The sequence below is a fragment of the Aphelocoma coerulescens genome, chromosome 15 (assembly GCF_041296385.1).
Source record: "Aphelocoma coerulescens isolate FSJ_1873_10779 chromosome 15, UR_Acoe_1.0, whole genome shotgun sequence".
In the NCBI taxonomy this organism is placed as follows: Eukaryota; Metazoa; Chordata; class Aves; order Passeriformes; family Corvidae; genus Aphelocoma; species Aphelocoma coerulescens.
Genome location: NC_091029.1, coordinates 173,588 through 196,151, shown reverse-complemented (window position 1 = coordinate 196,151; position 22,564 = coordinate 173,588). Strand labels below are relative to the sequence as shown.

The 22,564-nt window shown below is 36.6% G+C and overlaps 1 protein-coding gene across 6 annotated transcripts in view; it reads left to right on the top strand.

The window, feature by feature from the left end:
* The window catches only part of SFSWAP (splicing factor SWAP), a 38,983-nt gene extending 17,352 nt beyond the window's left edge, over positions 1-21,631 (top strand). For 4 of the 6 annotated variants that reach the window (XM_069031409.1, XM_069031412.1, XM_069031413.1 and 1 more), the window contains 7 exons: positions 107-340; positions 1,878-2,068; positions 9,709-9,974; positions 15,798-15,923; positions 18,154-18,324; positions 18,907-18,979; positions 21,217-21,631. In XM_069031409.1, the coding sequence (XP_068887510.1) occupies positions 107-340; positions 1,878-2,068; positions 9,709-9,974; positions 15,798-15,923; positions 18,154-18,324; positions 18,907-18,979; positions 21,217-21,282 (1,127 nt within the window). In that variant the 3' untranslated portion in view covers positions 21,283-21,631. Of the gene's footprint in view, positions 1-106; positions 341-1,877; positions 2,069-9,708; positions 9,975-14,734; positions 14,891-15,797; positions 15,924-18,153; positions 18,325-18,906; positions 18,980-21,216 lie in introns of all 6 variants that reach the window. The other 2 variants (XM_069031414.1, XM_069031410.1) reach the window with 2 other exon arrangements.
* Positions 21,632-22,564: the final 933 nt, after the last annotated feature.

Below are 22,564 nucleotides of genomic sequence, written 5' to 3'. Positions count from 1 at the left end.
CTTTTTTTGTGGTGTATTCTGCAGGAGTAATGGGGAAAGTCAGGAAATCGAACCTGCCTTCTACTGTAGTCTAGTGATGTGTGAAATCTTACCCATTCATTCACAGCATCCTTTGCTCCAATAAGCTTTGCGATCAAAGCCAAAGAAAACGACCTTCTTCCTTTGGAGAAAAACCGTGTTAAATTAGATGATGACAGTGATGAGGAGGAAGAGGAGGGAAAGGAAGGCCAAGAGAATGCTAACAGTGCATCAAACCATACTCCAGCAATTACCACTCCTTGTACTGCTCCTGAAGAGAAAAAGCCTCAACTTACACAGGAGGAGTTGGAAGCTAAACAAGGTATTCCATGTGGTGCTGAAAACAAAATGAAGGATTGAGTCTCTCACGCGGACTGCAAAACTGCCATGTGTGACATTTTAGGTGTTTTGAATCTGTGTCATGTTAACAGGAATCAGAATTCTTTTCCCACAGTTTCCTCCTTATTTTTAAGAATGAAATCTTCATTGGTTGCTGAGACTAAATCAAACTTATAACACACTGGAGTGGTTGAGTGCTTTGTCCCTAGTGCCTGATCTTTCTGAATTTTGTATTGGTTTTCCATTACAACCTTCTAGTAAAGCACTGACTTTGTAGTTTCCAGATTGCATTAACAAAGCCCAGCAAAGACATACCTGTTTCTCGTTTTCTTCAGAGAACAGTGAATTGCTTCAAGCTATTTTTCATTTATATAGCACTCCCATATAGACTAATATTGCCTTGTTGATGTTTTGTTGCTCTTATAATGCAATGCCATTAAATCTTTGTATGGATTTTTCCTGTTCTGTGTTAATGTGTGTAAGGGCAGAAGGGCATGGTGTGTGAATTTGAATGGAATGATGTTTTAAAAGAATCCAGTTCACCCATTCCTCCCCAAGGCTGTTTGACAGCAGAGTGTGCTTATTAAAGTGGATATTCTGTCAGTATTTACTAAGCTTAAAAACTTAGTACTTCTCGCAACTATGAGTATGCTACAGGAATTAATTTTTCATTTTCAAATGGTGGTTTTTTGCTTCTACGTAGTAGTTCCTTTGTAAACTGCAGCAGCACAAAGTATGCTACAGTGTTACATATCTAAAGCAAATATGAAATATTTTGTATGATAATAAAAATGAAGTGTAAAACACACTTAGAAGAAGCTGTGTGTTGAAAAACCTCTGCAACCTCTGAACAAAAAAATCCAGTTGTTTTGTGCATATACAGAACACAAAAATGAAAGTGTTAGATGAAAAACATTACACAAAGTAGCTGTTATGTACATAGTTAAATCAATTGGCTTATTCTTTCCGTGTAATCACATACAACATGTAATCACACACAGCAAAATCTGTTGGTTGTAGCAATGATGAAACAGTTTCTGTAAATTTCTGGGGCAGCTCTTTCTATAAACATATTAACATGTATTTAAGTAGGGCTGGAAACTGTGAAGATCAGATCAGTGGAAAGAGCAAACTGGAGAGTTTGCATCACTTAAAGACTTAGAAGAAAAAGCTTCTGAATTTACAAAGCTACTTTCTTTAGGTAGCTTTTATAAATAGAAAAGGACAAGTATCCTGAATAATCAGGATTAGATTTTCTTGTCATTTTAAGTTAGAAGTTTTTACTTCACCTCTACTACTTTACATCAAGCAAATGATATTTCTGTGAATTAAGATGCTTGGAATTTCTTAATTTCAAGCTGATATGTCCTTATAGTGTCATTGAATGGCTGTATTGGAAAGGCTTGGGAATGGCTGGAGGGGCTGTTTGCTGGTTTGTGGTGAGGGGATGTGTGTTTGTTTTAAGGAAGCCTGAGTTCCCCAAGCATGGCTCACTCTAAACGCTTAATTGTCTTTCTTAGCAAAGCAGAAACTAGAGGATAGATTAGCAGCTGCAGCAAGGGAGAAGCTTGCACAGGCCTCCAAGGAATCAAAGGAGAAGCAGCTACAAGCAGAGCGCAAGAGGAAAGCTGCCTTGTTCTTGCAGACCTTGAAAAACCCTCTAGTGGAGGCAGAAACTGAGAAAATTGAAGAGAATTCCTTCAGTAGTGAGGTAAGGAAGAAATAAATTTCTCTTTCCCATAAAACTGGCAGGAAACTTACCTCTAGAATGTGAATCTGACAGTGTGTTATGAACTTGACTGAAGAGATAGAACCTTCTCTAAATGGGGAGAAATTTGAATTTTAAACACTGTTAATCTTTTTCCATCATCTTACATATGTCTCTCATCTGTCATTAAAGTACTGGTAGAGAAGTACGCTGCACAATTCCTAGGTCAGTTAGCCAGGCAGAGAAAGGAAAAGGAGCTTCCATGTTTTAACTCTGTACTGGTGATCCAAGTGTTGGAATGCTCACCTAGCAAGAGTATTGGGATGACTTACTTAAGTTGTGATACTTACTTATTTGATGTGTATATTGATGGTTTTGCTGTACATTACAAATACAGATTTTGTTGAGAAGTAGACTCTCCGTTTCCTGGGTTTGGAATTATATTGCTTCCAGAAAAGCCAGTAAAATCACTCTTGGTCGCACTACTCAAGTAAAACATCATCTCTGGATACTGATGGAAAATTTTAGATGTTGATTGTGACACAGACTGGTTACAAGAAAGAGTGGCATGGCTTTCCATTGTTTTCTTTCCCTCAGAAAGAATTCCAGTACCTAGCAAGTATTTCATTGCCCAGTTCTCACTTTTTCTGAGTAAATCATGGTTTAACCCTCAAAACACTTTCAAGAGAACAGTTGAAAGAGACATACCTGCAGTTTAGGTGATCCATATCATCAGAGAGAAGCAGATATGTGAATTAAGTGTGGTCACATCCCAAAAGAGATCCTATTTGGGTTTCTCATTGCTACTGCCAACAAATTTTCCCTGACGCAAGTGTTCAGTACTTCTTTTCAGTTATATGTCGAAGAGTGAATGCAAAGAGACAATTACAATGCAAAACTCCCCACATTTGCAGTTCTGCTCTTTTTCTCAAGGGAATTTGTCAAGGACACAGGTATTCCTAAGCTAAGGTTCTTTTGATATTTTTCTTTAAGAGAATGCCTGAAATAACCAGTGACAGCTGACTCTTGCAGAAGAGCAGATGAATGTTCTCACTCAGATCTGAACTTACTGAAGTTCTAAGCTGAACTTGCTAGTGAACTTCTCAACAAAAAACCACACCCTATCCCACTTCTCAGTAAACTGATTTTCTAGAAACTTCTTTTTCTTCCACAGAAGTACAGTTTCAGAGAAGGAATCTATTTTTTCTTACACAAAGAATTCCAGTGTATTTGAGAATTTTAAAGTAGCCGGTTTCATTGTTTCTTACCAATAGAAGTGGTTTGGAGGTGCTTTCATTATTAAAGGGTTTATTTAGAATTTCAGGTGTATATTTAAATGTTTTCTGATGTGGCCTTCCTTATTAAAAATAAAATTGGCTATTGTATTGGAAGTGCTTGTACTGTTTCGATGAACAGTCAAAAATGCCATAATGTCTTTGGAAGTAGTATTCCTGCTAAGTGTGGTTTGCTTAGTGACACACTTACGTAGCTATATGCATATAGACTTTTGCAGATAAAAGCTTATTTTGAAACATGAATGTTTCTCAAGCTGCTGTTCCATTTGCCGTATTCGAAAAAGTGTCCATTTCCATTCATTCCAAATAATCTATCTTTTCTCTTTTGCCTTTTTCTCTTCTTGCCTTCTTTGGCTATTTGTAACAGCCCATTTGAGTCAAGAAATTGTATTGGAGAAAGATGAGTGAAATCATATTGCAGATTTGTTAACCTCTGTTTTATATACCCTGAGAGCCCAGTATGCTGCATTATGATGTCTAAATCATCTTGTAAATAAATATGTAGCACTGGTTTATTTTTTTAAGCTTTTTCAGTCGTGTTTCAGGAACAAAAAGATGCATTTAAAAACACTGATTGCAAAAGTAACAGGAGATAACTACAGTGGCTGTAATAAAAAGAAAGTATGTTAAAAATTTGAGAGAGAAAGATATGTAATTTTGGTTTTGTAGTTTGGTCAATGGAACTAATTGGGGTAATTAAATCAGAAAATTAATTAGAAAACAAAGAAAAAAATTAAATATTTGTGTCCACCAAAAATGTCACTAAATGTATTTCATCTCTTGTTTTGGAGGTAGGAGCATCCAATGAGGAGCCCAGGAAACAAAGACTGATATGCACTGGTCAGAGTTAATGTAGTGGCATGCTTTTTGTAGCTTAAAATGTGTCTCAAAAATGGAGTAATGACTGAGTTGTATAGTAAAGCATGAAGAGGAGTTGAGAATATCTGTGGGAGATGCATAATTTCCATTACATTGCCCCAGCCTAATAAGTGTATAAAAACTAGTAATGCTATTTATGTGTACATATAGTGTACATTTGTGCTGAAAACCTGTTTATCACAATGTGCAGAAATATATTAAATGCACAAAGCTTTTGTGACCTCTGTCAGATTTTCCTGATACCTTGTATTTCTTGAAAAGATCACTGGTACTGATTGTACATTACATCTTTGAATGAAATTGATTCTGCTAACTGCAGGTAAAGGACATTCAATACCACAGAACAGAATACTTCTAAGCTGTTTTGGCTTCAGCTGAGTCTTAAAAATAGTCAGTTCTGTGTTTTCCATAGCCGAATTATTTCTTTTATATGGCTTCCTGTTTTTCTTTAAAGTGAAATCAAGCAAGAGAAACAAAAAGCTGAAAAATCTTGAGCAGTGAAGCAGGACAGCTTTTCACAAATGGCTCCTTAGTATTCTTGCATGCATTAGAACAGACCAGTTATGCATAATATTTCAAACCAGTAATAATTCTCAAACCAGTACTGGAAAGCATGGAGCTTATCTCAGTTTCCAAAACTGGTTAGCTTCCAGCGATGCTGTGGCCAGTGAAGTCTGTGCCCTTGTTCAGGACGTGAATAAACAGTAACTGGATGATGTTTCCCTTCTTGTGTTTACATTTATACTTCGTATAGACTTTTGGTACACATAGACTTTATATAGACTCTTTGGCACGTCTATCAGTGTCACTGAGGGGAAGTTGCCTTCATTCTGCAATGAATGTAGGTTCCTTGTCCTGTAACAGCAGACAGCTTGTAGTTTAACAACTGCGGTTCTTCTATGCTGAGCTGGAATATGCCAGGCTATATGGAGTGCTTCGCTGAACTGCCTTTTTTACTTGAAAACTATTAAATAAAGTAAGGTGTTTCATGATCTGAAATGCAAATCTCATTCCAAAATTATTTAAATTAATTCAAATTTTTAAAAATAAGATTATATATCCTTGGTAGTGAGGCTTGGCATGGATTATTCTGCAAATGTCATATTTTACTCTGTGTCAGAAATGTTTTAGTGGTGACAGTGCTTTGATAGGCATGTGAAAGCCAGTTGGTTGTACCCAAACTGTTACCTGTATACACCTTAGTATCTGATTTAAATGAGAAGAGAAATCCACAGTCATTATGTTGCAAAACCAGACAAGCACATGGTTTGAAAGTGATGCTGTTTTAATGGCTTGTCCCAAATGTCATCTGTTACGTCTCTGAATATAAAGATTCTGTGGCACAAAGCAAAACTTTCCTTCTTTTGGCTCTTTTCATCTTCCCAGGTTTTGAAGCCCTATTTTATCATTTGTTTCTGTAGATGTCTTGTCCTTATGTTTGTCCTGTATGTAACAATTATGTTTTTCCTTGTGGAAAGTAGTCTGTTTACGAGTGAAATAGAAGTGTGCCATGTGTTAAAAATGAGATGCTCCTCTAGTTTTGTCAAGTATAACAGGGTTATCAGCAGCTGTGGATAGTGTATGTCTTTCACATTGCTATATTTTATCCTGCTTTTTTAGCAACGGACTGTAGATATTCCTGCATGCCTCTTTGGAATAACAATGTACAACATCATTTTATGTTTGCACATTTTCTTTGTTAATTTTTGAGCAAAATGTAATTGTCTAATCAAAACTATCCCATAAGTATTTGAAGAAAAGAATTCTTTAGAATATTTCAGAGCCATTCACTTCTTTCTTTACTTTTTTTTCAGACTATAGGTATCTACATCTTCTGGTTAGCATGGGAGTGGGGGTTGGGTTTGCTTGTAAATCTATCTGTCCTTTTGAAAAAGCAAGATAAAGGAAAAACATAAATGTCACGTACTAACGTGGCATTTGGGGAGTGGATAACTTGCTGGCATTTGAAACTTTTTTTTTATTGCAATAACCCTACTAACAAAAACTACATGAGAGTTGTAGTTCCTTATAGCATAAATACTTAAGTCTTTTTTTAACGGGGGGGAAAAAGCTAAATATCAGGAACTGCCATTTTAATTAAGATAGGTGAGGAGGTAAGAATGTTTATGCATTGATTTTTAGTCTTCAAAGCGTTCAAAGCAAAAAGGCATATTGATCCACACAGCAAACAGATTCACAGCCACTAATTTCTTTGCAGTTGGCCTGTCAAAATTTTGTCTGTTTTTGAAGACCATACCATGGTCAGTGCACTGTTAATAGCTCTTAGTGCAGCAGAGTAACCCAGATGAAACTGTTGAGTCTTTGTGTTCCTATAGAACAAATTCTGTAGGAACTTACTCCGTAGGAAACACTTTTATCTCTTTGAATTAATATTTTGGGCCAGTTTATTAATACTAGGACTGACAAACTGCTAAATAGAAGTAACTGCTTGCTTTGTTCCACAGAGCAATGAATACAAAACTAATACACTTCCATTGCTGGTAGACAATTGCATTTTAATTCTCAGCCAGGCAATACTTCACCATAACCTTTGGTGAACCTATAGTAAAAAAGATACAGTGGTAGAAAAGAATCTGAAGTATTTTTGGATTTTAGTGAAGTAATAGAATTATTGATTAACTCTTTACAGTTCTGACATTGTTCACTCTTTGCAGTTTTGATCTAACATAGGATTCCAATTGCTGTAAAAGAAATATTAGCTGTTTGTAATATTATTGATAATGTCTTTTGCCAGTTGATTTTGTTTGAGCCAGACACAGTGCTTGTGTTTTGCTCTGTTGCAGTAAGCACATTTTGGTTCATTTCTAATTTTGGCTTTATGTATTGATTAAGTAGTGTAACCCCAGAAATAAATAATGTGTGTTCTGGGCTTATGAATATTGGAAATATGCAAATGACTTATATGAACCAAAGTACTCATTTCTGTTCTCATATAGCTATAAATTCTCCCTATTTGCAGAGCTCTTTCCTAGTCCATTCCTGCTAAACAAGAGTTGTTGAACCATGTTTTGGCATTACTTTTGTCAGATTTGCTTCAGTCATGCAAATAAAATGCTGAAGAACAACTCTGCCAGTGAATTTGTCTGACACTAGCATTTAGTAAAGGCCAAAAAATTGTGCTGTTACCCAAAACGGACAAAGAAGTGAGATTCAGTGAATGCTATCTGAATGTTTGCAGTTTAACTTCTTAGAAGAGCTCTCCGACAATGTAAATCTCTCATCCCTTGAGATGCATAATAAAATTCATCAGGTAACAGATTTGTTTCCATGCTTTCCAAAACTGTTCTACTGGTCTGCATATTGGCAGAGCCTGATCAGTTGAAGCAGAGTGCTTTGTAATCTCCCAGTTCTGTGCTTACTGTTATTTTTTTTTAATTATTCTTTTCTGCATTCATGCCTCCAATTTCAGTTCCCATTACCTTATTTTCCAAGACAGTTTATTTCTTTCCAAATAGTTATACACCTAGACATTTTATTTGTGGCCTAGCAATTTGCTGGCTGCTTTCACTGAGCTCTGTGTTCTGCTCTGGTGGTGAGTCAAGTCATTTTGCTGGTGCTGTTTTTCTTGAAGGCAACTAGAGTTGCCACTGAGGGAAGCAGTCCATTTGTTCAGGCTATTGTCATAAGGACACGACATCTGTCACCAGAGCACCTGGGCATAGTGGTGTATGGGTGGGTGACTTCTCCCTGTGTGTTACCTGTTGTATTTCACTGAGGAACCTGCTTATTTCACCTGGGGGTAGATAAAGTTACTTCAGTATGGCTCTGCAGATGTAATTCATCAGTAGCTTGAAGCAGTGGTGTTTGAATCCACCAGCCAGCCAGCCTGCATCTATGTTTCCCAGAGATCTGGACAGCGCTGTCACTCTGTAGTGTCAGCTTGCTGAAAGTCAAGGAGAGCCCAGTGTCAGCAGTGGATGGTTTTGGTGGAAACATAGTTGGGCTTAGCATTGTGTGATTCTTTGTTCAGGTGGCTGAGATAAATGTGTCATTCATTTATTAACTTCCTTCTTGGCAGTCATAGGGGAGCTTGTGTTTTATGTGGCCAAATGAACCCGAGCACTGAAAACCATTGGGTTTTTCTCCCCTCTCTTGTTTTCCTCTTAACACTACGTTTTGCTTACAGTTTTTTTGTTTCAAGCTATGAGAGGTGACTACTTCAAGGCAGACTGGGATATTTCATATTCAGTAGAGTTCAAAGCAAAGGCTCAGGTACTGTATAAAGAGATGAATAATGTTGTCAAAGCAATGAAAGTCAACTCTGGTGGCCTCTTAGGAAACCGGAGATGAGGAGTCTGTGAGGCGTCTGCAGTTACACGTGGAGTTTGTGAAATTGGAAATAGTCCTCTGGTAAACCAGTCACTCAAATGATCATGCCATACAATGTTTATAATCTTTGAAGCAAGCTACTTTAGTACTGCTTTGTTGCTGGTTTTCTGAATATTGTGATAGCAGTTATCAGTTAAAGCATGAAAAAGTGTCACGTCTCTCTAACTTGAAGCAGAGCTGCCTTTTTGATTATTCAAATGTGGTCAGTTACTGTCTTTATGTATTCATGGTAGGAAAAGGGTAAAAAGAAAGGAAAAGATCACCTGTTTCTAATTTGGTTATTTCAGGTTTTAATGTATTACTTTTTATTCCAGTCATGGTAAGTATCCTTGCAGCAAACAGCAAAAGTGTCAGACCAGGTGGAGCAGAAATTATGACAGGGAAACTGATTTCTCCAGTTGCCTTGAAATGGCAGCTGGGGGAATGACAGACTTTGAAATGAGGAGCATATCTGTAGTGCCTGGCTTGAATTGTTCTTAACAAGGCTTTGAGCAGAATTCTCTGGGGTTCAAGCTGATAATTTGAAAATGTTGTGGTATGATTTTGCTTCCCCTCCTGCAGCTGGAATTGCTCACTGAACATTAAATGTGCATGGACCTGTTCTGTCTTTGAGAGTAATAATGTTTGTGATCATCCCAATCCTTTACATTTAAGACGTTTATTTTGCAAAGTTCAGGCATGATTTCTATCAGCACTCGTTCGTTTTGCTGTTTTTCTTGAAGTTGTCATCCAAACAGCACAGTTCATGGAGGAAAGTGACACTAAAACTTAGCTTTGAATGCTGGTAGTTCCTGATTGTATTTCCAGGTTTGTCCTGTTCTAAGTAAAATGTGGATAGACTAAAAGATACCTGATAGTACCCATTTTTTTAGAACACGTTTCTTCTAAAAACTAAAGATGAAAACTTCAGAACTGTATCCTGGTTAAGCTGACAGTCTTAGCATGCATATACCAACTTGAATATGTATCTTTGGGGAACTGTACAGGCCTCCATTAAATTCAGCTGGATGCATGTGTTTGAAGATGTCAGCCTTACTTCTGCACACTTTGCATAATCCCAATGCAGCACGACTAACTTAGGAAACTGAACACTGTTCTTTTTTTTATCTTTGCTTTCAGAGTGTCAGTAGTATACCATGTCCTGTGACTGCAGTCAGAACTTTACCCACCTTAGAAGTTAAGCAAGCAGAAAGGCCTTCAAGCAGAAGCAGAGATCCTCCTAGGGATGAAGAAAAGGAAAAGAAAAGAAAAAAGCACAAGAAAAGATCTCGGTCAAGATCTCGATCACCATTCAAGTATCATTCATCATCTAAATCCAGGTCTAGATCACATTCAAAAGCAAAACACTCGCTTCCCACTGCCTATAGGACTGTCAGGCATTCAAGGTGGGTTTGGAAACCAAACATATTCTTTAGAGTTCTGTATGGGTTAACACTTAAAACATCTTTGCACTTCTTCTATTACATAGGTGTTTTTATACCCATTGCAAAGGTTACAGTCACCTTGAAGGCAGTATGTGGCACATACACATCAAATGTGGCAGGTATTTTGAAAGTCATTTAAGTGAAATAATCATTAATTTCTAATTACATAGTACAAAACTTTTACCAGTAAATTTTTCATGATGCTCTGTGAAATATCTGGTGGTAATATGTAGGAATGTGATGATAGCAGGAAGAGAGCTTGCTGATAAATCTGTGGGTGTTACTGGAGCAAAGTAACTTAGACAATATTCAGATAAGAAATAGAGATAGAGAACTGTGTGGTTGAGCAGCAAAGCTCAGAAGAAAACAAAGCAGTTGGGTGGCCAGTGAAAAAATATGATGGATGAATTTCAGGAGAGGTATGACAGGAATCCAAGAAGGGTGAAAACAGTTGAAAGAGAGAGAGACCACAGAAGAATGTAGCCCAGTGCTGTTAACTCTGTACTTAATCGTTAATGAGATTAAATACGCTATGCTAATTATCCAGGTATAAGGTGTTGTATATTGTGGTTTATTGATACTGTTAATTCTTTCAAAGATATTTGGGTCTCAGCACCTTCAAAGTTTACTGTCTGTAAAATTTGTCATATCTGAATGCCCTGCCACAGTGCAGTTACTGTGGTCAGTAGGAAGGGCTTTGAGGGTACGTTCTGTGGATCAGGCTACAGGTACTTAAGTTGCTTGTAGTTCATGCAAATTTTGCATATAAATACTGCCACAGCTGTATAAGTATGCGATGCATGTGAAACCATACGCTACTTCCTCTCTGTGTCTCTGCTTATGGCACGAGACTGAAAAAAGCTTCTAGCCCCTGGCGACACTGTGCCAAAACTTCTTTTTGTTTTCTTGTGCTTTTTTTTGTTTAATGAAGTGTGTTAACTACTACACTAATAGGAGTGTTAATATGTTACAACTTACTACTTTATACTTGATTTTTGAGTTTAAGAACAATACTTTGCTGCAGAAATCTCTGCTATTCAGGGATGCCAGGAATTAAGTGAGCGTAACTTGGACTGAAACGATCAGTCTGACATGCTGCTTATTTGACGACCTTTGACAATAAGTTGTCATGACATGCTGTGTTGTAAGGCACATTCCAAAATACTGTGTGCCATTCCTTTTCTGTGCTTACCAGCATTTAAAGGGAATGATGTTGAATGAAGCTTTCCTTGCTTAAGAATTGAATGCAGGTCTTCTCAGAGTTAAGCATATCTTGGGGAAAAGCCTCCTCAGGTGAATCACTGAACATTTCAACTCCCTGTCAAGATGTATCTTCACTTGAACCAGCCATATCACTTCATCCAAGCTATGCTGCATATATTTATCCACACTTGTACTGATACGTGGTAGAACCAAGGAGAAACATCAGAGTAGTGCTAAAAAAAAATTAAGCGTCCTCTGTGGTACTTAAGGACAAAGAATCATTTGAGAAGGCCCTTAGCAATACTTGGGTATGCTGCTCAATAGCATAAAGATAGTCCTGCATCCTGAGTTTGCAGCAGGCAGTAACAAGATTAATGGGAGCTTGCAAGTTCAATTTGGTGTATACTGAGATATGTCTTTAATGACTTCAGGGAGAGCAGTTAATCTGGTCCTTTATAGCGGCTTGAATACTTGTACCAAACAACAGGTCTGCATTTGGTTCTGCCAATGAAAAAACAACAGTCTACTGAGGTTTACCAGGTGCAAGGTGGAGAGTGTCATTGTGTTTTGATAGGGTTTTGATTGTTTTGTTTTGTTTTGGGTTTTTTTTTTTGGTGGCCACAGTTCAGCTGATGAAAAAATCACACAAAAGTCATCAAGAGTAAGTAATCTACAGGAACTAATCTGTGTTTGCCGTCTTGAATTTGCCTCCTGGCACAAATCAAAGGACAAGCACGTAATAGCATGAAAATCATGAATCACTACAACACCTGATTAAAGCTGGTTAGGTATTTTCTTGATGAGCTGTTGAATTCTAAAACCTCAGAAGTCCAATAAGCTTGATGCTGGCTGACTGAGTTTTAAAATTATGCAAAAAAACAGCACCAGATTTTGCACTGAAAACCTTTTGCATGTTTTAACTTCACAAAATCCAGAGCGGAACAGGAAAGGCCTTGTACAAGAAATGGCGATGATTGAAGGCGTGCTTTATTGGAGGTGTTTGCTATGCCTTAACATACTGTATTTCCAAAATTAGAGCTCTTGCTGCTGAAACAGAAAAATTGTAGAATAGTCAAGAGCAGGAGGCTGATTCATAACCCTGTCAGATACTGATTTCTTTTGAATCTCAAATGTTTAGGCAAAAATAATGCCTTGTCTTAGTAATTGCCAAAAAAAAGTAGGTGTTGTTGCCTAGGTAGAAGATATTACTGGGGTTTGTCTTTCTTTTTTTTAAATTTGTTTTTATTTTTAGTGTTCTTTCAGATAACATTATTTCAGTGCATTGTGTTGCTTCATTCAAAGCTTGGCGTGTTTCACATCTCTTTGCTCATCAGTTTTCCCTAGAACAGGATTCTTCAGCTTCACCTAGAACAGTGTTCATAGCTTCCCAAAGCACTGGATATTACAGCTTCCAGCTGAAAGAACAGTTATGTAAAGAGCCATACCCTCCTGGAATGAAGTGTAAACTGTTTCTGGATGTTAATGTGTTCATCTTGTATTAAGTGGATGGCACTTAGAGACAGTCATTACTGTGTGGACAGTGATGCTAAATTACTTTGGAACAAGCCTATTTTGAGTATCTGTGCACTATTTGAATTTCCTGGTCTAATGGTGTATTGTTGCCTTATCTTAATCTGTTCAAAATCACCTTTATCATATAACTTATTGTGATAAGTTAATGGGAAATAAAATGTGGGAAGTGTAGGTAAACATCGAAATTTGCAGTTACATTCTTTGCTCTGTATTCGGGGGATGTTCAGGATACTTTGCAAGCTCTTCCTTTTTGGTTTGTCGTCTTATTCTTTTTTTCTAAAATGAATATTGTGCTTAGAATTCCTGTGGGTGAACTTCGCAGTATATTTCTTTGTATACCACTTTACATCACTTGCTTATCATTTATTTTTGCATTGTTACAGGTTTAGAGGCTCTGTTGTGTTTAAGAATAGTCTTTGGTGATAAGATACAATTTTGATACTGTTGCATTTTTTATACTTTCTTATGCGTCTTCAGCAGTAATAAAGTTCAAAAATTCTGTTCCAGTAACATGAAGTTGATTCAAAGCATGTTTTGCGTATCCATTTCTCTGGTTAACAACCGAACCTATTTTACAGAAACAAAATTAAAAAATCATAGCTATATAGAGAGCCCAGATAATATTGGTTTAATTGTGGCATGTGGTGTGCTAACAGCAATTCTCTGTATAAATGCATGTTATTTTCTGGAACAAAATTAGTCCTATAAAGCTCCTGGTATCATACAATTTTAATTCTAGACCAACATGACAGATTAAACAAGTCATGTACACAGTAAACTGTGTCCCAAAGTTCTGTAAGGTACTGCAGAACAGACCTGTCAGTTCCAAAGAGATAATTAGTTATTACAGATTAGTACTTGATATCAAAGATGGGGCACATTTATTAAATCTGGCTTGGAAAACAAAGTTTTTAGTATCTTAGAGTCACATGTAGTAAATGCTGAATTACTGATTTTATTTCCCATTGGCTTCAAAGCACCATTAAAGAATTAGGTCTGAGCTGTTTCTGGCAGTGGTGCCGGGTGTCATACCTGGGGTGGGCAGTGGGCTCTTCCAGTTCACATGTATGACTGTAAACAACAGTGATGTTGACCTCAATCTCTGTTTCCTACCCACAGATATATCTACTGGATTGTGAGTGTGAGAGGAGAGGAGAGGAAGGGAAGCAGAGGCACTTGTTACGTACCAAATGATTTAGTGATTTGATTGGGTGAACTTTGGATGTTCATTTTGAACTAGAGATGGAAAGTGTGACCTTCTTTTCAGTGTTGCTGTTTTACTGTACTGTTCAGTAGTAGAGTAGTACTAAGGCATATAATATATCCAGTTAATTAATTATTAGCAGTAATTAGTGGTATATTTTATTAACAGGTTACTTTGCAATAAGTTTGGATAGGGAGCACCTGTGTGGGAGTTTGTGTGAGATTTTTTTCCCGTGTATTAGGAATTTAGTAGACTTGGAAGTAGCTGTTCTTTGTTAAAAAAGATTGTTAGGGGGTGGGTTTTTTTTCTCCTCCAAAAGTGATTTTCTTATTGCTGAGGCAGTGTCTAGTCACGTAATTTTAATTCCACCTGTGTAGTGAGACATGCCAAGCTTCATAACCCTTTGAACTTTTGGGACCCTTCTAAGCATAAGTCATAAAGGAATAAAGTGCCTTCTGGAATTACAGTCTAATGAAACTAATAATTTATATATTGCAGTAAAACTGATTAGCTGTTTTTTAATTGTTTGAAGCAAATGGCCAAAGTTCTTAATATTTGGTGATTGGAAGAATGCTTTAGAACCACAAATGTCAGTTCATAAAAATGAAGCTAATGTCTTTTTCTTTCTGATTGTTTGGAATTTTTTTTAGGCTGGTTCATACAGGTGTGTTTAACTAAGGTTCAGCTTTTGGTTAAGGGACTAAGCCTTTTCAGGATTCTAGTTAATACCAAAACTAGGACATTTTAGTCTGAATGTGAAGTGTGTGCCTCCACATCACAGACTCACGGCATCCACAGCAACACTGAGCATAGAGCTGAGTCTGAGCAGCTCATCAGTGGCAGCAGAAAAAGAGTGGAAAAATTATCAGGCAACTTGGGCAATGAAAAGATTTGACTGCTGGAGCTCTTTTGAGGGAAATCCTGGTAAAATATCAAGGTGTCTGACTGAACCCAAGTTTTATAATCTTCTGGTTTTTTCCTTTCTTTTAGTCCTTCTGAATGGCCTGGTAAAGATCAGATTTTTAAGTGTCAAAGCAGTTACTTTGCAACAGTTACCTGCCATTGTGACCATTTATTTTCAGTTGTGCTTTTTTGTTGTAGGTGTAACAGAAATGGCTCAGGATTTTGTGTGTGTATGTATTACCTATATTGTGTGAATCTGAAGATCTCTGATCTTAAACTGGGCATGCTTTCTATTTACCCTTCTTGATCTCCTTCTCACTTTTCTAGGAGAAATATTTCAAGTCAAAATGCTAGTGCCAAACACCACTGATAATGGGTTGTTGGTCATTTACACTGGTGAAAATATTGGCTGTGCTAGGATTATTCTGCAGCATCCAGGATATTTCCCGGACTTGTCAATGTTAGATAGGCACTGCAAACAAGAACATGTATTTATCTCTGTGAGGCAGCAGTTCTAAAAACACACCACTAATTTGGGAATACAAGGTCGGGCCTGCCAATCCTAGGCTTCAAGCCAAATTTGATTTCTGCATACCAATGTTAGTAAACTATGTTGCCACAAAAGGTGGCTGGACTAAAAGAAAACTTTTCTATCAACTAATACAGAAGTTGTACAGTAACAGACAAGACCAAAAACTAATTCTTTTTTTAGGCCCCCTGTTGGGAGTGAAAAGCAATGGATAACTTCATCTCAAATGTCTTGGATAAGCAAGAAATTTTTACATAGCTGACAAGTCTTGGAGCCTAAATGCACCCTGTTGGTATAAAGCAGGTGTTTGAAAGATGGTGTATTTGCATTTGGTGAAACACAATTCCACTGAAATAAAAGTTTGGAAATAAGTGGCAGAAAGCAAACTTTTGAATGTTTTTTCTCTGCTCAGGTCACGATCGAGGTCACCCCGGAGAAGGGCTCACACACCAGAACGACGGAGAGATGAAAGAAGTGTTCCCACGGCATATCGCATCAGCAATAGTCCTGGGAACAGCAGGAAACGGCCCCGCTCCAAGTAAGGGCTCCTGGTCCTGGACGGCAGGGTCCTGGCATCTTAACAGACTGATGTCTTGTAGACTCCTTAACTAGAACTTAACTTTCATATGTTCTGGAGATTTATTTTGATAGAAAAATACTTTTGCAGAGAAAAAAAAAATAATGGAAGCACTTGTTCTTCTCTGTTCTTGCATATGCTTGAACACCGGTTGTCCAGTCAAATTGGTGAATGTTAATACACTGCTGTCTGCTGGCCATGAGAGTTCAGATTTCACTTGGAGTTTTGTATTTCCCTCTTGTTGGGTCATTTCCTCATGCTGCACTTGTGCAAGCTGTGTGACCTCTGCACAGGTCATAGCACAACTGTGATGTCAAATGTCTTGACATCACATCATACCTGTATAAATAAGGGCAACTCTGATTTAGCAAACAGTTATTTTGCAGTTATTTTACTGGCAGACTAGAATGTGAAGTAGGAATCGAGGTGTCATTTTGAGAGTACCCTGCATATAGTCCTTCTTAAACTATTATAATCAAAATGGCATTTAGTCTTCAGCTTCTTTCTCCGTATGTCTTTTGGAATAAGAAACAAAGAGTTCACTTTTCGGTGTCATTAAAAAAATTCTACTGTTTCTTATGACAACTTTCCATCTCTTGATAGCCTGTAATTAATTGATGTGTAGTAGGTGTAATTGAGAACTTCTTAAGTATACTTCAGCTGATTTAGTTTTTAACATTCACCAAATGAAGATAATAGAGGCTCCTGTGGAATTCATGCAAATTTGGTTAAGCAGAAAAGATGTGGAAGCTTAAAATGTTTGTTTTCCTATAAACACACAAAAGAATCTATTTTCACAGCCCTGTGCTGTTTTTAATGCTGTGTTGGTGCGTCTGCTGCTTGACCGTTCAGCATTTTAAACTATAAATTATTTTTAGAATTGTGCCACTCCAAGCTGTAAATTATAAGGGCAATTGTGAAACAAACTACATTCCTCTGTGAATAATATTACTTATATAAGCCAAAATTTTAAACTTCTGTTAGGCTTCAAACAGGAAACCAGAACATGACACAATAACATATGGCAGTAAGTACAGAAGATGTAGACTGAAGAAAGAGTATTGTAGGTAAACACAGAAAAGGATATTTTGCAGCTCTGATTGCAGAATTAAATCAAAAACTGTTACAGCCCTAACATGTTAAATTTTCAAGTAAAAATGTGATGGTCCAGTTTCCATGTTCAATTATGGAAAAGATTCTTCATCATTCAGCTGTTCTGTTTGTTCATCATAATCTGAGATGAAAAACACTGAAAAAGTTTACCGTAAAATACTTTTCTTGCATGACAAATGTTTGTCAAGATTTTCAAGATTTAAATATGAAATCTGTTCGCAGCTTGGTTACATGATGATGTTTTAAGAAACCAAGCAATTAAATTACATAACTAGCCGAGGAACAACTGACTTTGTCGCTGATGGTTTTGTGAAGTCATGAAAATATTGGAGGCTTTGGGGTTTTTTGTCTGCCACTTAATCATTATTTGTGCAAGTAAAGTGTAAGGAGGTTTTTGCAATTTTAAGGTTTGAATGTTAAATTCTATATGTAAAACTGTGGGATAAATTCTAAGCATCACAGCTGTACGCTATTTATATGGGAATTCAATGTGTTCTAGCATAGCACCTTTTAAAGTAGGAAATTCCCATAAAAAATCAAAGGAATGAATAATGTGATATTTGAAAGATGGCTTAAAGTTCTAGTGTTTTAAGATGTTCTAGAAGCTTCAACAGCATTCTTCTGAATAGACTTCTAGCAGTGCATACTAGAGAGAGATGCCTACAGTGAGGTATTGCCTAACTAATTGAGGCATCACTCTAGTTATTCTAATTATAGTAATATCAATACTAGTATGTAAATCATAATAGACATACATTCATAACCAGGTAAAAAGTTTTGATAGTGCCATCTTTAATATATTACTAATTGAATTCTCCTTGAGCTTAATATTGCATATGAGGCATCTATTATCAGGAGCCAGTAGTTGCCTAATGTAATATATTAAAAAGAGCTTTTGAGAAAGTATTTTGTACAACCATAAAAGTGCAGTATTGGGTAAGACTAATGCTTGCTGAATGCAAGAGAAACATCCTGTGGAAGAGGGTACATAAGCTTTCAGAAGTGTGGAAAGTAAATTCAGCTTAGCTAGTGTAATATTGTTTTAAATATTCTTCAATAAAATATTTTCTTCTCACAGAAGTCCCCACGAAAAGAAGAAGAAGAGGCGGTCTAGATCACGTACTAAATCCAGAGCTAGGTCTCCCTCACCATCCGTGTCACCAGGCAAACCATCCACACACAAAAATTCTGTACATTCAACTAGCGTCTCTCCTGTGGAGAGCAGGGAATCCAGCCAGGAACGCTCCAGGTACCGTGCTCTGTTACTGTCATACTGCAATGCTGCTGTCTGTTGACACTGAGGGTATCTGTGACCAGACTTGTGGGGTGAGGAGCTCTGTGTTGTGTGCAGTGTATGCTTATCAAAAGTACAAGTCACTGGGAATACAGCACTATCTGCGTCAGTTTGATGAAAGTGTTGGGTCTCTGTTGTTTTCTGGAGTAAACATCTCAACCTACTCTTACAGGAAAACTGGTGCAGAAAATTCTGCAACCTATTTCTAAGATGGAGTTTGGAAGCTTTCATGAAATGGGATAACTCTTTGAAATAGAACTTTATTAAAGTGGTTTGAATTGTAATGTGTGTCAAGATTCATTATTAAATTAATTCTACAGAATATAGAACAGTTCTGTTAAAAATTCTCAAGGTGCTGTTCAGGTTTGTCTGAGCAGTTGTACAAGTGATTTTTCTGACCCTGTCTTACCTCCTCTAGTTGACTGAGAGAACTGTTAACTAACATATGAGAGACATGTACAATAAAACCCAAATCAAGATGGTGAGTGAAATGCATTTTCAAAACTTTTACTGGAAATTTCTAATTTTATTTTTTAGGGGAGTTTCTCAGGAAAAAGATGGCCAAATCTCTTCAGCAATTGTGTCATCAGTGCAGAGTAAAATCACTCAGGTACAAATAGGCAAATTCAGAGTATGTTGCCTTATTAACTATGTCCAGCATATTGTTTTCTTCTCTTACCGCCTTGGGCAGTTCTGAACTTCGCATGTGATGTAGAGACATGTTTTTTGTCTTTCTTAATTTGTTTGCTTATGGGAAAAACAATTTTGCTTCTCTGGGTGCTGTCCTTTCAATTTTAATCAAGCCTCTAAAGATCAAGCTAAATTCATTAGGCAGCACTGTATCCACTGTAAAGATGTTAAAGTCCACATTATGCTGCAATACGCCCCTTACCAACATCCCATCATACCATGTTGAGCTCTTAACAAGTTTCATGGAAAAAAAGAAATATTTAACTTTTTTCAATTGAATATGCCATCTTTAAAGGAAAAACTGTCTTAACTGTACTTTGAAAAGCTTACAGTAGAAAATCAGAGTTGTTTTTTATATTCTGATGTTTTTTCAGTGGATAGGTTATTCTTTCAAGAAATAAATATTGTTCAAAGATTTAGTTTAGATTTAGATTTGAATCTGCTATGGAAGTAGTGGTAGTTGGGAATTAATACTAGTGGTCTAGTACCTTATGTACAGTATTTCATCCATTTCTTATGAGGAACTCTAAACAAGATTATTCAGGAAAAATAGCAAGTATAGGCAGCAGAGAAAGAAAAAGGAGTGTTAATGCCTCAGCACTTCTTAGACTGCCAAACAAATGCATGGGAATTCCTGGTATGAAAAATGAGATACAAACTACAGTGTGGTCTTCAAAGGAGAGTGAACATCCCAGTCTTTAAAAACATAAACCCTTCAAAGGTTATTGGTTTATGCATTTTTGGGTTAAATGTTGCTTATGGCATAGCATTTCCTGGTTTAATATTAGACTGCTTGCTTGAAGTGCAGCTGTAAGAGAAGGAATGTGATTACTGTGTCAAAATACATTTCTTGGTTGCTATTTGCAAATGGTAAAAAATAGGAATGAAACTTACCTGAATCTGCAAGATATTTCCCAACACAGATTAGTTTAGCATCTCTTTTTCTTTAAGGGCTTCAAAAAATGGAATTTACCTAATTATTAGATTGTTGTGCTGCCATTGTACTGGCTGACCCTAACCAAGTCAGTATCTTTTCTCATTCAGATCCTTCAATCTGTAAAGCAGAAGGAATAATGATGCTAAATTCCTCTCTAAAGTGTTTTGAGAACTTCAGACGCAAAATGCTTTAAAAGAACTAAGGAATTTATTTGTATTGCATTTGTGAACAAATGTTTAAGTAACTCTGATTCATTACTGATGCACACTTTTTATTTTGACATCATTTTTTGCAACCCAGTTATTCAATGCTGTTTACATGAAATTTCATTTCTTTTTGTAATACTGTTCCAACTGCATGCTCAGACAAGACTGAGAGTCTGTTTGGTTTCACAGTCACTCTGTCATATGAGAAAATGCCTCTGCTGTGTAAATTTTTGGTTCAGATTTACAAAGCAAGCAAAAAACCCTTTCTGTTTTAGAGCAATTGTTACATTCTTTTCTTTTTCTCTTTTCTTTTTCTCTTTTTTCTCTTTTCTTTTTCTCTTTTTTCTCTTTTCTTTTTCTCTTTTCTCTTTTCTCTTTTTTCTCTTTTCTCTTTTCTTTTTCTCTTTTCTCTTTTCTCTTTTTTCTCTCTTTTCTCTTTTCTCTTTTCTCTCTTTTCTCTCTTTTCTCTCTTTTCTCTCTTTTCTCTCTTTTCTCTCTTTTCTCTCTTTTCTCTCTTTTCTCTCTTTTCTCTCTCTTTTCTGTTTTCTGTTTTCTGTTTTCTGTTTTCTCTTTTCTCTTTTCTCTTTTCTCTTTTCTCTTTTCTCTTTTTTCTCTTTTCTCTTTTCTCTTTTTCTCTTTTCTTTTTCTCTTTTCTTTTAAACCTCCAGTGGTTAGTAATTGTATGTTCATTACAGGGTTTCTTTGAAGATATAGTTTTTTTCCATTTCAATTGATGTGATTTCTGTGCTTTGTTGTATAGAAACTGCTTGAAATATTTATGCAGAGCACTTTGTTGCATTGTGGTAAAACCAGACTTCAGTTGCTGCCATAGGAACTTTCTCCAAATTATTTGGCTCATTTAGCCTAGGAACTAAACATTTGATGGTCATGAATTGAAGAATCCAGTGTGAATGGAGTACACACTAACCCTTTCGTGCAGATTTTTGCAGTCATGTGTTTTAGCTCTATTCAACGCTCAGACATATCTGATAATTTTCCTTTTATTTTCTACAGGATCTTATGGCCAAAGTGAGAGCAATGCTTGCAGCTTCCAAAAACATCCAAACCAGTGCCTCCTGAGACCTCTTGGAACTGGCCATCAAGAAATGATGTGAAAAGAACAATTGGAAAAAAACTGCCTCATCTCAAATGTACAGCTGAGCTTGGCTCTCTTGGTTCACAACTCGCCTAATTTACCAGAACTCAAGAAGCTAAAACCTATCTTTCTGTACAGAAGCATCTCCTTGAAATTTCATTAAATTTTTTCAGCCAGAATATCTTTGGAAAGATTTTGGGTTTTGTAAATTGATTTTTTTGACTAATTCTTCAGTAACATTTTATGATCAGCAGTCTGTATGTGTATATTTGTAAATACTATGTTTCTGTGAAAAGTATTACACAATAATAAAGAAGGAAACATCTTTCATTAGCTAGAGGTTTTGTGGAGTCCTTCATTGTTTGCAGTTGGGTTTTGTTACAAATTAATTTTTTTTGTTTGTTATTTTTTGCACTTTAATTTGACAATTGTCTTGCCTGCTGACTACCTTAAGCTGAGACATTCTATTTCTCTTCCGTCATGCACAGGATGATCTCAGAAGAATGCTTGTTTACTTGGATGTCAGTAGTAGACAGTTTTTGAACAAGGGGTGTAATTTTCTATCCATGAGTTAGAAAGATCTCGGACCCTCCATGCGAGGAGTTGACCCATAGAAGTCAATAACTAATGATCAGTGGCCCCATTGTCTTAATGTACCTTGTTCTCTCTACTTAGGTACAGAAAAGAGGATATTTTTGGACATTGATCAGGCATCCTGTACAGAAATCCAGCATTTTTCTGATTTAGCATCTTTCGTACAGTGGAAAAAGATATTTACTAATTTATGTTTCACTGACATAGACCTATCAAATTTTTTCAGAAAGTTTGTGGCCTCAGTAAAATTGCATATTTGTTTATTGTGCAATCTTTGTTCTACACTGAGACAATTTAATATTTTAATTTAAATGCTCTTAAAATGATTATAAAAAATATGTGGATTTTTACCAAAGCCGGCTTTAACAATGAGGGGGATTTGTAATAGTTGGTTATATTCAAAAGGTGCCCCTATTGGCAATTATCTAATTCGGTAAAGAATGGGATCATAGCTTTTCCTGATCCTTGAAAAAGTCTGTGATCTATAGTTAGAAAGATTGTGGGTTTAGTGACTCATGGTCCTGATTTTCTCTGGTTTTATGAAGAGGAGGTGCATGTTGGAAACGGATTAGAGAAATTAAAGTTCTCACTTCCTCATAGACCAGTTGGTAAATTATCTCCATAGAATGACACAGACTAACAACCCCGATGCAAAGTCTTCTTGTTTAAGGC